This window comes from Calliphora vicina, chromosome 2 (genome assembly GCF_958450345.1).
Source record: "Calliphora vicina chromosome 2, idCalVici1.1, whole genome shotgun sequence".
Classification (NCBI taxonomy): Eukaryota; Metazoa; Arthropoda; class Insecta; order Diptera; family Calliphoridae; genus Calliphora; species Calliphora vicina.
Window position 1 is genome coordinate 7,033,450 of NC_088781.1, and position 16,607 is coordinate 7,050,056.

The 16,607-nt window shown below is 28.3% G+C and overlaps 2 protein-coding genes across 2 annotated transcripts; one reads left to right on the plus strand and one right to left on the minus strand.

The window, feature by feature from the left end:
* Positions 1–1,889: 1,889 nt before the first annotated feature.
* LOC135952491 (uncharacterized) lies at positions 1,890–2,649 on the plus strand. Its single transcript, XM_065502452.1, has 3 exons — positions 1,890–2,079; positions 2,149–2,297; positions 2,366–2,649. Exons 1-3 carry the CDS (start codon positions 2,013–2,015, stop codon positions 2,531–2,533), a joined length of 384 nt encoding a protein of 127 aa, XP_065358524.1. The 5' UTR covers positions 1,890–2,012; the 3' UTR covers positions 2,534–2,649.
* A 12,134-nt stretch (positions 2,650–14,783) lies between these two features.
* On the minus strand, positions 14,784–16,327 carry LOC135950316 (reticulon-4-interacting protein 1 homolog, mitochondrial). Its single transcript, XM_065499855.1, has 4 exons — positions 15,959–16,327; positions 15,694–15,902; positions 15,026–15,631; positions 14,784–14,958 (listed from the first exon to the last, which is right to left on the minus strand). The coding sequence occupies exons 1-4, from the start codon at positions 16,272–16,274 to the stop codon at positions 14,851–14,853; spliced, it is 1,239 nt and encodes a 412-aa protein (XP_065355927.1). The 5' UTR covers positions 16,275–16,327; the 3' UTR covers positions 14,784–14,850.
* Between the last annotated feature and the right edge of the window lie 280 nt (positions 16,328–16,607).

Consider the following 16,607-nt stretch of genomic DNA (forward strand, 5'->3'; position numbering starts at 1 on the left):
ACGATAGTATTCAAAATATGTTTTCGTTAATTGTGCAAATTTTATTTTTTTTATATTTTCTTCACATTTATTGTTTGCCTTATTTGTTTTGTGTTATACAAACCCAATACATATGAAAATAAAATGTTTTTCAATTGTTTTAAATAATTTATAAATACCGATCGTAAATAAAAAAAGGATTTGTATTTTCAGAAAAAACAATTTCCTAAACAGTTTCAATTATTCCATAATTCAATCAAGTACATATTCATGTGCTCAAAAAGAAAATTTTCGAATTTTGAAAATCTTTATATACATATGTATATAATTCTTCCGTACGTGTGTTAGTAACTGAACTCCTCCTTAACGACTGGGCCGATTTCGATGAAATTTGTTGTGTGTGTTTGAGTGGGTCCCTGGATGGTTTAGATTCACAATTGACCTATATAGGAACAATGAGCATGGCACCTCCCGTACAAAGTAAAAATGTATTATTGCATATCTGGAGTAATATTATAGTGAGGGTATTCATACTTTCTGTATACAATTTTCGTTATTATGAACTTTAATAAAAAAAAATAATTGAATAGGTATACAATTTTCGTATGAAAATACCGAATTTTATTACAATTATTTATTACCTCAATATTTCAATTTGTTTGTATGTATGTACCTATATAGATTTACCATTTGATATAACTAAATCCTTCTAATCTGATTAGTACGAAGGCACTGCTATTGTGTTTTTATTGACATGTTATAAATTATCACCTATTCGCTTAACAGTTTAAGGAAAAACCTTAAAATATCATAATTCATTCCATTTAATTTGCTTCCACTTTTATTTTAAACAACTGTAAAGTAACCCTACAATGAATATAGGAGCTAAAGAAAAAACTTGTACTTGTATTAAAATATAACTAAAACCGTTCAATATAAAAATTCTCTTTAAACATTAAAATGGCTTGCCACACAAGAAACTTCTTAGCGAATTTTTTTGTTTTTCCAGTATTGTTCTTGAACATTACCTCGTCCATCAGCCACATAAAAATCTTGAACCGGAAGTTGTGAAAAGTCTGCCAGTACATAAGTTTCATCCTCCATTACACAGCAAGTGTATTTTTTTATAAAATAGATATAAATTTATTCGGTGTTCGGTGCTCTTCGAAAGAGTTGTTCGACTTCTTTTGCCAATATCTGTTAAACCTTTTTCTTCCTAATCCAGGATTTCTTTCAATGTTCAAGTCTTCCATATATTGTTTAATGGCTTTTGGAACAGTATGACGATGAATCTTCAGATTTTTATAAATTTTTTTTTTAATTTTTTTCACGTTGAAAATGAGTGATTCAGAAAAGATAATTTCTAACATATTTTTAAAAGCTAACGTGATTAGAAAAATAATAATTTGTTGGAACAAGTGTATAAGTTTTTTCTGACATACTTTTATATGCATGTAGTTAGTATATTATGTATGAATATATCTTTAATACATACGGACAATGGCTATATTTGTTTACCAAAATAATAACGCTCCAGAATATATGTCAAATGTAAAATGTGTAAATTACAATCTTATATATACCCTTATCACTCACTCATAACGAAGGGTATAAAAATCCATTTTTAAAAACATTAATTTCTTCAATACCATATTCAATTGATTTGAGTTGTACTTTTATCAGATTAAATAATGGCACGACTTTTTTTAAAAAAAATGTAAGTATAGACCACAGTCTAGACAGAATTTACTTATTATTTAAGGTCTGGTCAATTTTAGACTTTGCTCTCATATTCATCTGATGATCTCAAAATATGGAAGTTTCCACCTTGATTATCTACTTTGAAAACATTGACGAACAAAAAAAAAAATATTCCATCAAAACACTTTTGATTTCTGTGTATTAATCAATTGTTCATAATTTTTCTGAGACTCATAAAATTATTAATTGCTGTGGAAACATTTTTTTTAAATCAATTTATTGTGGCATACTATTATTAAAGAACAAATTAAATTGAAGTGAAAAATTAAACAATGGACCTTAAAAATTCTGCTTTGTTACCACATATTTTGGAAAGCCTCAGTCAAAAGCCGGAATTATGTAAGTTTTTTAATGTTGCAGATTCTATTCAAGTCTGATAATACATTTTATTTGATTTTTAAATTTCAGGTGACACTTACGAAAATCTTTGCGAAGATATTAAATGCGTTTTGTCGTCAGAGAATCTAAAACAATGCTATGGAAATGTTCAAAAGGCCATAGATAATGCTTTGGATGTGGGTCACAGCTTGGGTGTTATAACATTAACAGATGATCTAGTACGGGTGCCAATTAAAACTGTAAAAATTCGTAAAAAGATTTAAATTTTTGTTCTTCTTAAAATCAGGCCGCACCAACTGATGATTCCAACAATTTTGCAATGCAACTCCGGCGTTCGCATACTGTCCGACCGAATATGATGCCTCATGGCCGTTCTAGGAGAAGGGTGTCTAGAGGTCGTCGACGTAGACGTGGTAGTCGTCGTCGCTCCCGTTCTCGTTCCCGACGTCGTTAGTGTAGCTTCTTTCTAATATCATTGTATTTTATTTTATTGAATATACATATTTATGTTGCATTTTTACATTTATGTGTAATAAAATTAGAAATGTGCTTAATGTTTTTAATACGAAATTTTGTTTATTTCTTAAAGAATTTCTATAACAAGAATTTAAAATGTCGAATAGAATCTGAAGAGGCTAAAAATTAATAGGTGTAAAGGTCCATAACATGTTCAAATATATATCAAGACATGATTGAGTACTAAAAATTAATCAAATTCTATAATAAAATAGCGGACCCGGCGAAGTTCGCCTCGCTCCAATTTTAAGCCTTCAGACAAACTTTAGAGTAATAAAGTTTCGCATTTTCCGCGATCGTTTTCAAAACTGAAATTTCAAAATTTCATACAAAAACTCGATTTTCGATTTTTCCAATTTTCCGACTTTTCCGGAGGGAAAATCCACTGACAAAAAATTTTTACAGAAATCGGCCCAGCCGTTCTCATTTTATGAATTACTATACATTTTTATATATATGGATTTTGAACCAACTATTTTCTACTTTTCACTGTAAGATATGTCGTCATGCCAAGTAATATTAGTTTTTTTTTTAAGTTGTATAAAAAGTGTATGACGATCATACGACACTCTACGGTAAAAATACTTAGTCATCAATCATGTCATCAGATATGGGGTAAGTTCCAAGGCATCGGTTGCAAAACAACTTAAAGTCATGCGTTTCTAAACGCAATCGTTTAAACTTTGAAAAGGATCCAAAATGCATAAAAAAGAAAAGGCTAAGTTTTTTCACATCAAGTTAATGTTACGGATATCACTCTTAAGTTTTGTCATGTTTTGGAAATAGTGCTTTGAATTAAATAATTTAATTTAAACTTAATTAACTAAAATCTTAGTTAAAAATTTATTCATTCCAGAGTTTCAAATTAATTAAATTTTAATTAAAAATTTCCGTGTAAAACTCGTTCTTTTTTTTTGTGAGTCCAGCCAACTGTAATAAAAAACCTCCTTGAAGTATGCAGTACAAATTTAGATAATTTATTTGCAAATAAATAAGAACAGGCTGGTGTGCGTGGGTTGGAGAAACTTGAAGAACTAACATTAGTTCGCACGGGCGAAGCCGGGGCGATCAACTAGTTTATTATAATTAATTCCTTTATTGAATTTATATATAACAGAATTCATTCAATCAATCATTTTTTGAATGATTAAATTTTTTTTATTAAAATTTAATCCAAATTGAGCTAATATATTTGTTATTCAATTTGTGTTTTGTTTTGACTTAAGCGTATTTGTAATAGATTTGAATTGCAGAAAAATTTAATCATTCAATACTATTTTGTAATTGATTTGAATTACAGGAAACTTGGATGATTCATTCAATCAGAAATTCGGGGTTGTCATAGAATCATATCATTGTCGGAATCGGTTTTGAAAACGACAGAAAAAGTACATTGGTCTCGTGAAATCGAAAGTTATCGGTTTTATATTCGATCTAGAATTAAATTCTTTATCGATTAAACAAAAAACAAACATACAAATGTACATTTTTTATCTATGACAACCCTGATTAATTGTATTAATAATGAATTCTCAAAGGAATGAATTCAATACTTTTGAACTACCAACAACTTAAGACAAAAAAATCTTGTTGAATGCTTTAATGGAATGGTTAAAGAATACATTAAATTTGATTTTGAAAACTGAATTAAGAATTTATTCTTTTGAAGCTTAGATTCATTCAATGACTTTACCCCCTGTCTATACTTGACAAATATTTTTTATAACAATTAATGACGTTTGTTGTCAAGACAAAGTTGTCTGTGCAAAAGCACTAACAATTTTGTCATAACGAAGCAATAATACTAACCCCCTGTCTATACTTGACAAATATTCATCATAACAATAAATGACATTTGTTGTCAAGACAAAGTTGTCTAAGCAAAAGCACTAACAATTTTATCATAACGAAGAAATAATACTAATAAATGGAGACTATACCTGATAATTTTTTATTTAGACAACCATTTTGAAGTTTATCATGATAAAAATTTATCAGGTATAGACAGGGGGTTATGGAATTCATTCATTGTTGAATGAGTTTATAATGGAATTAATTCATAATAAAATTGAAATTTTTGTTAATTCAAATCTAATCCAAATTCAATAAAAATATTTTTTCTTCCTTATTTTTTTTTGTATTGTTATTCCGTTTGTAATAGATTTAAATTGAAACAAATGAAATCATTTCCTTAAGCTATTTTGTAATAGATTCGAATTAAAGAATAATTTTAATGATTCTATAAGGAATTATTTTTATGATGTATGAACTGTCAGGGGAATTAATTCAATATCGTAATAAATGCTATTCTAATGGAATGGTTAAAAGATCAAATTTAATTTGATTTAAAGAAAAAAATTCATAAAGAATTAATGCTTTCCAACATTTCGGTAAAAATCAGGGTCAACTAAATTTAATTTTTGTAGTTTATTTTTGCGTTTCGTACTTTTTTTAATGAACATAGAAACATGAAATTTGCCTGAAATCTTGGGGATTATTTTGTAATTGGTTTCGAAAAGAAAATCATTCGAATTTGTAAGTTTAACACACTGTACTTCGAAAATGTGTTCTTTCGAATCATATTACACACTAACCTTCCTGATTTTTGACCAAAACTCCCACAGCTAAATTGGAAAGCTTTTAAATTATATAAGAATAATAATATATTGTCATTTTAAAAACCAATGGATTTATGATGTACTATACATTTGCTACGTCACTTGGAGAGTGTTTTTTTCACTACAGTACACTATAAATAATTAATTTGTTTTAAATTTTGTCACTATACAAATTTTTTTACCTTGAGTGGAATGTATTACATATTAATTAAAATTAAATCATGACTTTGGCTCTTAAAATAAATAAAAATAAAATTAATTTGCTTGTATCTACTATATGTATACTCGTACTGGGTGGAATTTTAGTCTGTTCGTATGTAAAACGGTCAGACATTAAGTCGGTCTTATGTTTAAAAATAAAAATAATTTTATAATGAATGTAATTGGGTATGAAGAAAGGAACTTTTTACAATAAATAAATAAAAATTCTTTTAAATATATGTATAAAGAAATCATTAAAAACACTATTATTGTCAAGTACGAATACAATATTTATTATTTATTTAGATCGTATATTACACATTTTTGATTTTCATAATTTAGTTTATGGAAATCTAGCGAAATAACATAGATTTTGTTTCCCAAAATACAGTTATTGGTAAACTGACGTTAAACTTTTCGAATCGATAGCCAACCTTGGACAAGATAGCGATTTTGTTTTTCCTGTGTTGTAATCAAATGTTCGAAAGAATTAATTTTTAATTAAATTGTTAAAATCATATTAATTTTTTTCTTTTAGCAATTCCATAAAGAATTCATTGCGAATTAATGCATAGGCATAATTCCCTTCAAACATATTGAATTCATTCCTTTGGGAATTAATTCTTTATTGGATCATTAAAATTTTATTTAATTAAAATCCATTACAAAATAGCGTAATAATGTATATTGATTAAATTTTTCTTTAATTCAAATCTATTACAAATATGCTTTAGACAATTTTTTTGTGAATGATTAAAGGAAAAAAAAAGAAAAGAATTCAATTCGTATTAGATTTGAATTAACAAAAATTTAACCATTCAAAATTTCATTGATTATAGAATTCAATTCAAATAAAAGCCTTTACATGAAGCTAAATAATTGTTAATGTTGGGAATGTTTTTAGGGAATGAGTTGCTTTAAATTATAATTCTGAATTATGATTTTTGTGAATTAAACATAAACTGAATTAATTCGAATCTCTGTTCAATTCAAAAAATTGTCTAAAGCCTAATTGCAATAGATTTGAATTGAAGAAAAATTTAATCATTCAATTTGAGTTAATGATTCAATTAGGAATTAAACAAGTAAGAGATCTATATTCGGCTGTGCCGAATCTTATATACCCTTCACCAAATTATACTTTAAAATAATTTTTTTTAAATATTTTTAGGTAAACAAAATTTAATTTTATTTTAATTGTTTTTCAAATTTTTTTTTTCGAAATTGTGTTTTAACTTTTTTTTAAAAAAAGTTTTTTACAAATTTTTTTAAAAAAAAATTAAAATTTTTTTTTTTTTAAAACAAATTTATGACAAAAAAATTTTTTGATGAAAAAAAAACCGGTTAAAAAATATTTTTCCCGATTTTGACCCATTGTAGGTCCAACTTACTACATCGTTGCAATGGACTTTGAAATATCTATCATTAGATATCCATATTGTCTATATTAATGACTTAGTAATCCATATATAGATCAAAAATAGGTAAAAAATCGAGGTTGTCCCGGTTTTTTGCTCATATCTCCGTTATTTATGGACCGATTTTGCTGATTTTAAATAGCAAACTTCTCGAAAGCATGTCTGACAGAATTATTGAAGATTTGGATCCCGAAGATATCTGGGGTCTTCAGAAAATTGATTTCAACAGACAGACGGACAGATAGACAGACGGACATGGCTTAATCGGCTCCGCTATCTATAAGGATCCAGAATATATATACTTTATAGGGTCGGAAATGAAAAATGTAGAAATTACAAACGGAATGACAAACTTATATATACCCTTCTCACGAAGGTGAAGGGCATAGACAACAACTAGATAGGTAACTGAGAACCAAAAACCTAATTCATGAGAATGTATTGCATGTAATTTGTTATTGTATCACCCGTATGTGTGAAAAGAGAGTAATTTTTCCATATATATTACTCTCTCCTTCCGTTCTATGTGTTTATTCTAAGGTGAAGGGTATAAAAATAAACTTTGTTTTTTAATCCCGATAGAAATTGAAATTGTAAAAATAACACAAAAAAGTAATTTTATTCAAAAAAAATATACATATTTTATTAGAAAATACATGGATGGCATGTTATTCTTTGCATGGCATTAATATTTGAAAATGATTTCTGGAAGTCCAATTTTGGCCCACTTTTTCAAGCATGTCACGATTAACACGAACATTGTTGGCCTCCAAAGCGTCAGTTGTTTCCGGTTTTTCATTATAAACCAGTGAATGCACGTGGCCCCACAAGAAATAATCAAGAGATCAAATCGCATGACCATAAAGACTATTTCTCGAAATGGGTCGCCGTATAACATGTAGCGCTATCTTGTTGAAACCATATCTCGCCCGGATCAATGTCATCCTTATTTTCAAACAAAAAATCGTTGACCATGGTGTAGTCACGATCTCCATTGACCATAACGTAAGCTCTGGCTTCATTTTTGAAGAAATACGGTCGGATGATGCGTGTAAACCGCACCAAATGCGAGATTTGTCTGGATGTAATGGAGTCTGTAGCTTCTGTTGTTGATTGATCTCACTCAAAAATAGTCGTCTATAAGTTGCCCAAATGGATAAATTTGGATAATTTGGTAGATTTGATGATTATTTTCCAGATTGTACTGATCATAAATGTCAAAAAGTGAGTGCAGTATGACAGTTCGTTAGACAGATGAAATTTTATTTGACTTTGCAAATCATTTCTTTCGAACTCTATAGTCGTTTTGTTTTTCATGTGCTGTAATGGTACAATCTCGATATAGTAAAGTCTTGTAAAACTTGTTTTCCATCATTTCTGGAATAGTTGTAATTTTGTATTTATTGGAGTGATATGTATCTGATTCTGTAATTAATTATTTTGCTAGGGTCTTCACGAAAATTCAACATACATATGTATGTTAAAGTGTTTTTTTAGTTAACAAAATCTTTAATCGAAATTGACAACAAATAATAATTCTAATCTATTAAAACAAACAATTCCATAACTGATTCATTATAATTGGCTTATTTATTATTCAAACTTTATGACAGTTGATATCAAATAAATCAATTCGTTCAGGGAATCGAATGTTTTTCTTTACCAAAATAAAAAAAATTCCGATCCAATATCTGAAACTAAAATTAGCTACCAAAGCCACTTTAAATTTAAATTCAAAACATTGATGAGGAGATAAACATACATTCATACATAATATTACCAATTGTTTATGCATGTATGTATGTATGTTTGTATGTATGTACTATAAAGTAGATCTATATAAAATTTTCCTTTCGACGATAATGATTTCTTTTTGTTTATTTGCATGTCAACTGGAAAAAACTAAATAAAAATAAAGAAATGTTAGTATGTACTAAAAAAATAAAACAACAACAAAAGCATATGCCGTTGAACTTTTGATCTAATCATTAAATATCAGATGGTCGTCAGGAGAGTGTCAAACTTAAATAAAAACATTCGAATACATACATATGTATGTACATATGTATGTATTTAGTATAGAATTCATGGTATTTCTCTTAGAGAACACACGTGGAATGAGTGAACATTTCATGATATTCAAGTACTCGAACACGACACATACATATGTAGATACGATTATGTACATATGTATGTACATATATATGTATAATGTATATGATAAGTGTGGTACGATGATGTGATGATGAGTTTATAATAATAACAACTTGCCCATGCTCATAATAAATTGTTTATTGTTATTATTATTATTTTTTTTTTGCTTTAATTTATTTTTGTATAGATTAATAGGTATGATCACGCGACAAGGTAGCAAATAATAATAATAAGTAGGAATTATTTAAAAAAAGAAATGTACACTCTCACAAGTCGCTACATATGTATGTATGTGAGTATCTAGTCGTATGTACATAATCATGTAGAAAATAATAATAAAGATTTGATTATTTTAAATTGTTATAAATTATAAATTAGTTTTTGTATTAGCTAAAATTATCGATAAGTGCATTTCATTTAATTTTTTTTGTTGCTGTTGCTGGTGTAGTTGTCTTTGATTTTTCCATTTTAAATGTTGCTATAGCGAAATAATTTCAATATTTTTTTCAATTTTTGCATTCGTGTTATAGAAATTGATAATAAATGTATGTAATTTAATTTGTTTTAATCACAAGTTTATATTATTTGCTGTGTTTGTGCATTTGCAAGATTAGCACTGTTCGCGTAATTGTCAAATAATCCCTAAAAAAATTCTAAAAATTTTTAAGTTAAAAGTAGGGTTATTTTAAGAAAAAAGTTGTATTTTTGGTTAGTTCATAATTAGGAAGACAATTCACTGAAACTTGGCATAATTAGTTACAAATCTTTATTATTTCCTTAAAAATTGTATGTCTTGAGTTACAAACTTGCATCACACAAAGCTACCAAAAAGCTTTTAAAGGAATAGACCTAAATACATACATGTATTCTCAACACTTAGGTTTCTGACAACTGAGTTAGGTCTTTGACAGGAGAGTTTCCCATCTATGGCCTAAGCTTTCTTTTAAGCAAAAATAAATTAAACAAGTAATAGAGCTATATTCGGCTGTGCCGAATCTTTTACACTTCAAAATAAAAAGTTTAAATATTTTTAGGTAAACAAAATTTATTTTTTTTTGGAAGTTTAATTTTTTGAAAAATTATATATTAATATAATAATATTTTTCCGATTTTGACCCATTGTAGGTGCAACTTACTATGGTTTAGTGATCCAGATATAGGTCAAAAACCGAGGTTGTCCTGGTTTTTTCCTCATTTCTCAGCTTCGCGAAAGCATGTCTGACAGAATTATTGAAGATTTGGATCCCGAAGATATCTGGGGTCTTTAGAAAATTGATTTCAACAGACAGACAGACGGACATGGCTTAATCGACTCCGCTATCTATAAGGATCCAGAATACATATATTTCTTAGAGCCGGAAATGAAAGATGTAGAAATTACAAATGGAATGACAAACTTATATATACCCTTCTCACGAATGTCGATTTCAAAAATTGATTCACTTGACATGAAATCCCGAATATAACTACTTTATGGGGTCGCAAATGAAAAATGTTGAAATTATTAAACGAATGACAAACTTTTATATATCCTCGCCCATAGAGATGAGACACTCCGATTTGTTAAACAAAGATATAACAAATCATATGCCTGATACAACAACAATATACATTGAATAGCATATTTTTGTTGTTGCAAGAGTTAGGTTTTTGACAATTACGTCTCGTCTCTATGTTACATTATATCCTTGTCACTCATGGTGAAGGGTATAATAACATTAAAATAGTGTTAATCAATAACCAAATTGTAAATTTTGAAAAATGCATACATTTACACAAAAAAAGTTTAATTTATTTAAATTTGTCTCAAATATTATAATATTGTTAAGAACTAGCGAAATGTTTCGACAAGGGAAATTTGGATCACGGGTTCTCAGTGGCAATACGAAATTTGAAGTTGATTAATGTTTAACTTTGGTATGGTTTAGATTTTATAGAATTTCAAATTTTGTATAAAAAATTAAACACATGAATTTCGAGATATTCCTATTTCTGATAAAAATAATTTTTAGAATAACCAACTTTTAAGGATTAATATAAGACGTAAATAAAATGTTTCAAATAGGTTAGATGTACATATGTACAAGTAGTCGGCAGTTTAAGACCTTTACTTCTTTTTAATCTACCGGCCTTGAGTGTGTGATTTTGCTATTGGACTGATGACTAGTTATTACAATTAAATAATTTCTATTGTTTTAAATAAATTAAGTTTAGTTTTAATATATGTATGTATCTTCATTTAAATTTAAATTAGGAGAAAGATATTTGATAGTGTTTATAAAGCTAAATTGATCTTTTTTAATAAATAATTGCAGTTATTCTTATTTATTTGAGTTTTAATATAATAGGTATACTTGCCGACTGCTGGTACATGCGGACTTAGGAGCACATACCATATATCCCTAAATTTCAATTATTCTGACTTTTATATATGTTTTTAATCGTACATTGGCTCATATTTAAGAAATTGCTCTTTTGGTTACAGCCATAGAGAAACATAGAGCGGAAACTTATTCAAAATAATCACAAATACGAGTGTAGTTTTTGATTTCACATAGTTTTTTTAGTAATACATTCCCACCACTTAGGTTTTAGACAACTGAGTTACGTCTTTGACAGGAGATTTTCCGATCTATATGTATTTATTTACAGCTACGTATAAAGTAGAAAATATATATTTTCTTTATTTGTTTGCCATAGCTCAAATTAATAGATAAAAACTTAATTTAATTAAGTGAACTTATACGTCTAGATATTTTTTTGTCTCATACAAATTAATAACTAAAAATATCTACACAAATGCAATCATTATTTTAAGATCATTTCTATTAATTTAATTGTGGGGACGAAACGAAAAATGTCGGTAAATAATAATTGTTATACATGTTATCCATGGCTGTAACATACTCGTATTTTGTTAAATCTACTTTACAAAAACTTAAAATAAAGACAAATCGCTCTTCATTTGTTGAAAAACAAAATACTATATGTGAGCAACTTTGACACTCTACAACTCACTCTGTATTCAAATAGTCTCGAAAAGATTAGGTTTTCCAGAATAATTTTCTTCTAATTTGTTGCAAAAAATAAAAATGTTGATAATGTAAGTATTTTTACTTATTAGTGTATATGGTGCAGGGTAAACAAACTAATAATTAAACAACTAATGAATAACATTAAAAAAATGATAATAATTCGGTTAAATAGAGGTGAATTATTTAAATCGTATTAACGATTAACGTCAGACAATTACAAAATATGTCATAATTAATTATTAAACACAGGGAAGGAATCCCAATAAAAATTTTCTTGATTATAATTTTATGAATTTTATTATTTTCTATATTCCGTCAGAGCTTAGTTCGCTATAGAAAAACAGCACATTAATTCACTAAAAACTTAATTCAGAACTAGCAAATTCATTCAAATAAATTCTTTAGCTTCAAAGTCTTTTACTTGAACATAATTTATTTATTGTTGAATTAATTCAAAACAAAATTTATTCAACCTTTGAATGGTTAAATTTTTGTTAATAATTCAATTGTTATTCAAATTATAAGAAAGTAAATTTATTCGTTTAATTTCTTTTTGTTTTATTTTTAATCATTTACAAAATAAGTTAAAAAATCGTCAAAAACCTTTTTGTAATAGATTTGATTTGAATAAAAATTTAATCATTAAATTAAAGGAAACGTGAATGATTCAATATGGAATTAATTCTTTAAGAACGAATTATAAAAGTAATGAATTAAATATGTCAGAAGTAGTTACTAATTAAGCCTATGAATTAATTCGTAGTGAATTTTTTAATGAAATGGTTAAGAGTGGGGATATGCGATTAATAGAATAATCAAATATTCTGATTAATCAATATTATAATTATTCAATTAATCTATTAGTTAACATTTCTGATTAACCAAAACTAAATTAATCAATTAATTAATTTGAATTTTGATTTTTCTAATTTGAATATTTTTGTTCAGAAAAATTAATAAGAAAGAAACAAGTGAGAGTGTTATACTAGGCTGTGCTAAATCTTGTGTGAATCAATGTGACAATAATATATTTTTCTGATATAGGGGTTATATGGAGGGTAGGGTCAATAATGGACCTATCCTCACAAAAATTGGTAGAAATATTTAAGTTCATAGAAAACATGTTTATGTACAATTTAATCACTATCAAGTAATTTTCTGGGGGGGCCTTGTATGGAGACTCTATAATTTCAGAGTAAATTAAATATAAGGGTCAAATGTATGTAATATGTATTATAAATAATGATTTTCAATATGTATAATATTCTTATGTCTTAATGGATCCAGCAGCTAGTGTTCCTTAAATTAATTCTTAATATTAATTGCAATAATTAAAATAATGTGTATTATTTCTATTAATGTTTCCAACGGGATGTTTTTCTGCAGTTTTGTATAGCAATTCAGCAAATTTTTACAAAAATATGATGCATTTGGTATTATAAAAACAAACGTCATCAAAGTGCCAATAAAATAAATGCTAATAAGGCATATTTTTATTGAAATATGACAGAATAGCATTCAACTTTTTTTCTAATAGCCTGTTGCAGTGATTTGAATTCAACATTTATAGTTAGTGCCAAATTGATGAAAGCTATATTCGGCTGTGCCGAATCTTATTATACTTCAAAATAAAAATTTTAAATATTTTTAGGTAAACAAAATTTATTGTTTTTTTTCCAAATTTTTTTTTTTTTAATTTTTTGGAAAAAAAATGTTCGAATTGTTTTTTAGTTTTTTTTTTAAATTTAAATTTTTTTTCTTTTAATTTAAACATTTTTTTTTTGTTTTTCAATTTTATTTTTTTAATATTTAGCGAAAAAAAAACTTTTGGTTTAAAAAAATTCGGGTTAAAAAATATTTTTTCCGATTTTAACCCATTGTATGTCCAACTTACTATGGTATTATATACATCGTTGCAAAGGTGTGTGAAATGTCTATCATTAATGACTTAGAAATCCAGATATAGGTCAAAAATCGAGGTTGTTCTGGATTTTTCCTTATATCTCAGCCATTTGTGGACGGATTTTCTCGATTTTAAATAGCAACCGAGCCGGAAGAATTCGGAGATATTGATGTATGAATCGTGTATGTCTGGTATTTGGGGCTTCGGAAAGTTGATTTCAACAGACAGACAGACGGACATGGCTTAATCGACTTCGCTATCTATAAGGATATAGAATATATATACTTTATAGGGTCGGGAAATTATATTGTGGAAATTACAAACGGAATGATAAACTTATATATACGAAGGTGAAGGGTAAGGGCCAATGGCCAAAATGGGTTCAATACTACTAGTCGTGTATCTTTCAATTATTACTTCAAATACTGCCTGTTTAACTAATTAGGCGTGAAATGAAGAAGGAAATTTATTATGAGACGACCAACTAAACGATATTCCTGGCGAATTACAATTATTTTGCAGTAGTGACGGTGAAGGTGATATCGGGCATAGACAACAACTAGATAGGTAACTGAGAGCCAAAAACCTAAGTCTGTTGTCAAAAACCTAATTCATGAGAATGTATTGCATGTATTTTGTTATTGTATCACCCGTATGTGTGAAAAGAGAGTAATTTTTCCATATACATATATTACTCTCTCCTTCCGTTCTATGTGTTTATTCTATGATAACGGGCCTGATTCAAAAAAAAATACACTCAAAAATTAAGTGATTTTTATACAAACATTTTTAAACTGTTTTCGTGTTTCTGAATCAGACTCATAAAAAATCTTAAAGTTGAGAAAAAGAACAATAAATATTTTCGATTATATCACAAACATGGTTTATTTAATAACAAATCATAAATAATACAAATATGTATAAAATTAATCAATATTCACAACAACTTTTCCGCGTAAATGGCCATTGCGAACCTTTTCAAATGCTGCCGGCAACTGTTCGAACTCAAAACTGCTGTCTATTAAGGGAATAATCTGAAAAATGTAACATAAAATTTAAATGAGTCCATTAATCAGAGTAAACATTATTAATTTTTAATACCTTTTCACGCTCCGCCAATTTTTTTAAAAATTCAATACCCTGAGCAGCAGGAGAAAAGAAACCCCATTTAACCAAACCATTTTGTTTGGAAACTGATTTAAAATTTGTTTCCAAAATATTGCGAACATTTTTCAAAAGTCCCAAACCCAAACCGGAGCTATCAATATTTTTCAAAAGTGGTGATGAAAAGGTTACATATTGCTTGTAGTTAAAGTTCAACAGTTCAGCACCTTGTGGTCCCTGACCACTGCAATCAAGCACCACATCATAAGGAGCAAATGAACGCAATTTAGCCATTTCATCAGAATTATTATAATCAATAACAATATCACAACCCAACGATTTAACAAGTTCTGTGGCATTTTCGCTGCAGGTGGCTAAAACTTGCGTTCCTTGCGCTTTAAGCATTTGTATGGCCAGGGAGCCGACGCTGCCAGAACCGCCTAAAACTAAAATACGTTTTTGTGCACCGCCCCCATCGGCAGAGAGAGCACCGCAGACACCGCCTATATTGGCTGTAACATAGAGACCCGACCAAGCTGTAAGACCGGCATATAACACTGAGGCAGCTTCTTCATCACTAAGATTTTTGGGAGCTGCCGAAAGCTGTAAGAAATTAACATTGATTGGTAAGTGCACTGCCTAAGTGTTTCTATAATGAAACCTACACAGTGATTCGTTACTGCTACATACTCAGCATGTGTTCCATTTGTATTTTGTACCGGTACCACACCCCAAACTCTTTGACCCAAGGGTATATCAACATTCATGCCTTTCTGCACCAAAATACCACAAAATTCCCGACCCAAAGTCAAGGGAAATTCTATGGAATTGCCCTGGCAACGCATGGTATTCAAAGTGGTGGCACCATAACCATCTATAAAATAAAATCTTATAGAGTTTGTTTCAATTGTAAAGTACTAAAATTATTACTTAACATGGCCACATCTATGGGATTGACTGTAGTGGTCGTTACTCTAACCAGACATTCGTTGGCCTGCTTCAGTTGTGGTACTTTCAATTTGTCGGTTAACAGCAATTCATCCACATCACCGTAACTATGGATTTGCCATCCTTGCATTTTTAATTTCGATTTGCTACTATCATCCTTCTCTCTTCTTTTAAGGGAGCTTGTTGGTATTTGTTGCTGTTTTGCACCAGTAGGTGGACTGTGGGTTTGTGTGACAAATCGTTGTGAAATAAAGTAATTGTAACGATTTAAAGGTCTTATTAGAAATTTTAATTGCATCCTTATTGATTATTTTAATGATTTCTTATACAATTTTCAGAAATTTTTTAATTTCTTTTTTCGATTTGTTTGTGTTGTTTTTTTATTTTGTTTTGCTCAGCTGTTTGCAATATTTTTTTTAAGAGTTGCCAAGATATTCTAGTTGATTAAGGTGACCATGGGTTATTTTTAAATTTATCAAAGGCAGGAAACATTGTACATACACTAGTAGAATTGAAATAGGATTTGAATTTGAATATTTTGGTTTGCATAAATTAGAATATTTATATTTAATGATAAATTATTCAAAACAAATGTCCGTTTGTCGTTTGAAATCAAATAGCTAATGCTGGA

Coding starts and splice junctions, on each gene's coding strand:
- LOC135952491 (XM_065502452.1), top strand. CDS start 2,013: ATGGACCTTAAAAATTCTGCTTTGTTACCACATATTTTGGAAAGCCTC. Junction 2,080..2,148: donor CAGTCAAAAGCCGGAATTAT/GTAAGTTTTTTA, acceptor TTTAAATTTCAG/GTGACACTTACGAAAATCTT. Junction 2,298..2,365: donor TAACATTAACAGATGATCTA/GTACGGGTGCCA, acceptor TCTTAAAATCAG/GCCGCACCAACTGATGATTC.
- LOC135950316 (XM_065499855.1), bottom strand. CDS start 16,274: ATGCAATTAAAATTTCTAATAAGACCTTTAAATCGTTACAATTACTTT. Junction 15,632..15,693: donor TAGCAGTAACGAATCACTGT/GTAGGTTTCATT, acceptor AATTTCTTACAG/CTTTCGGCAGCTCCCAAAAA. Junction 14,959..15,025: donor AATTGGCGGAGCGTGAAAAG/GTATTAAAAATT, acceptor TACATTTTTCAG/ATTATTCCCTTAATAGACAG.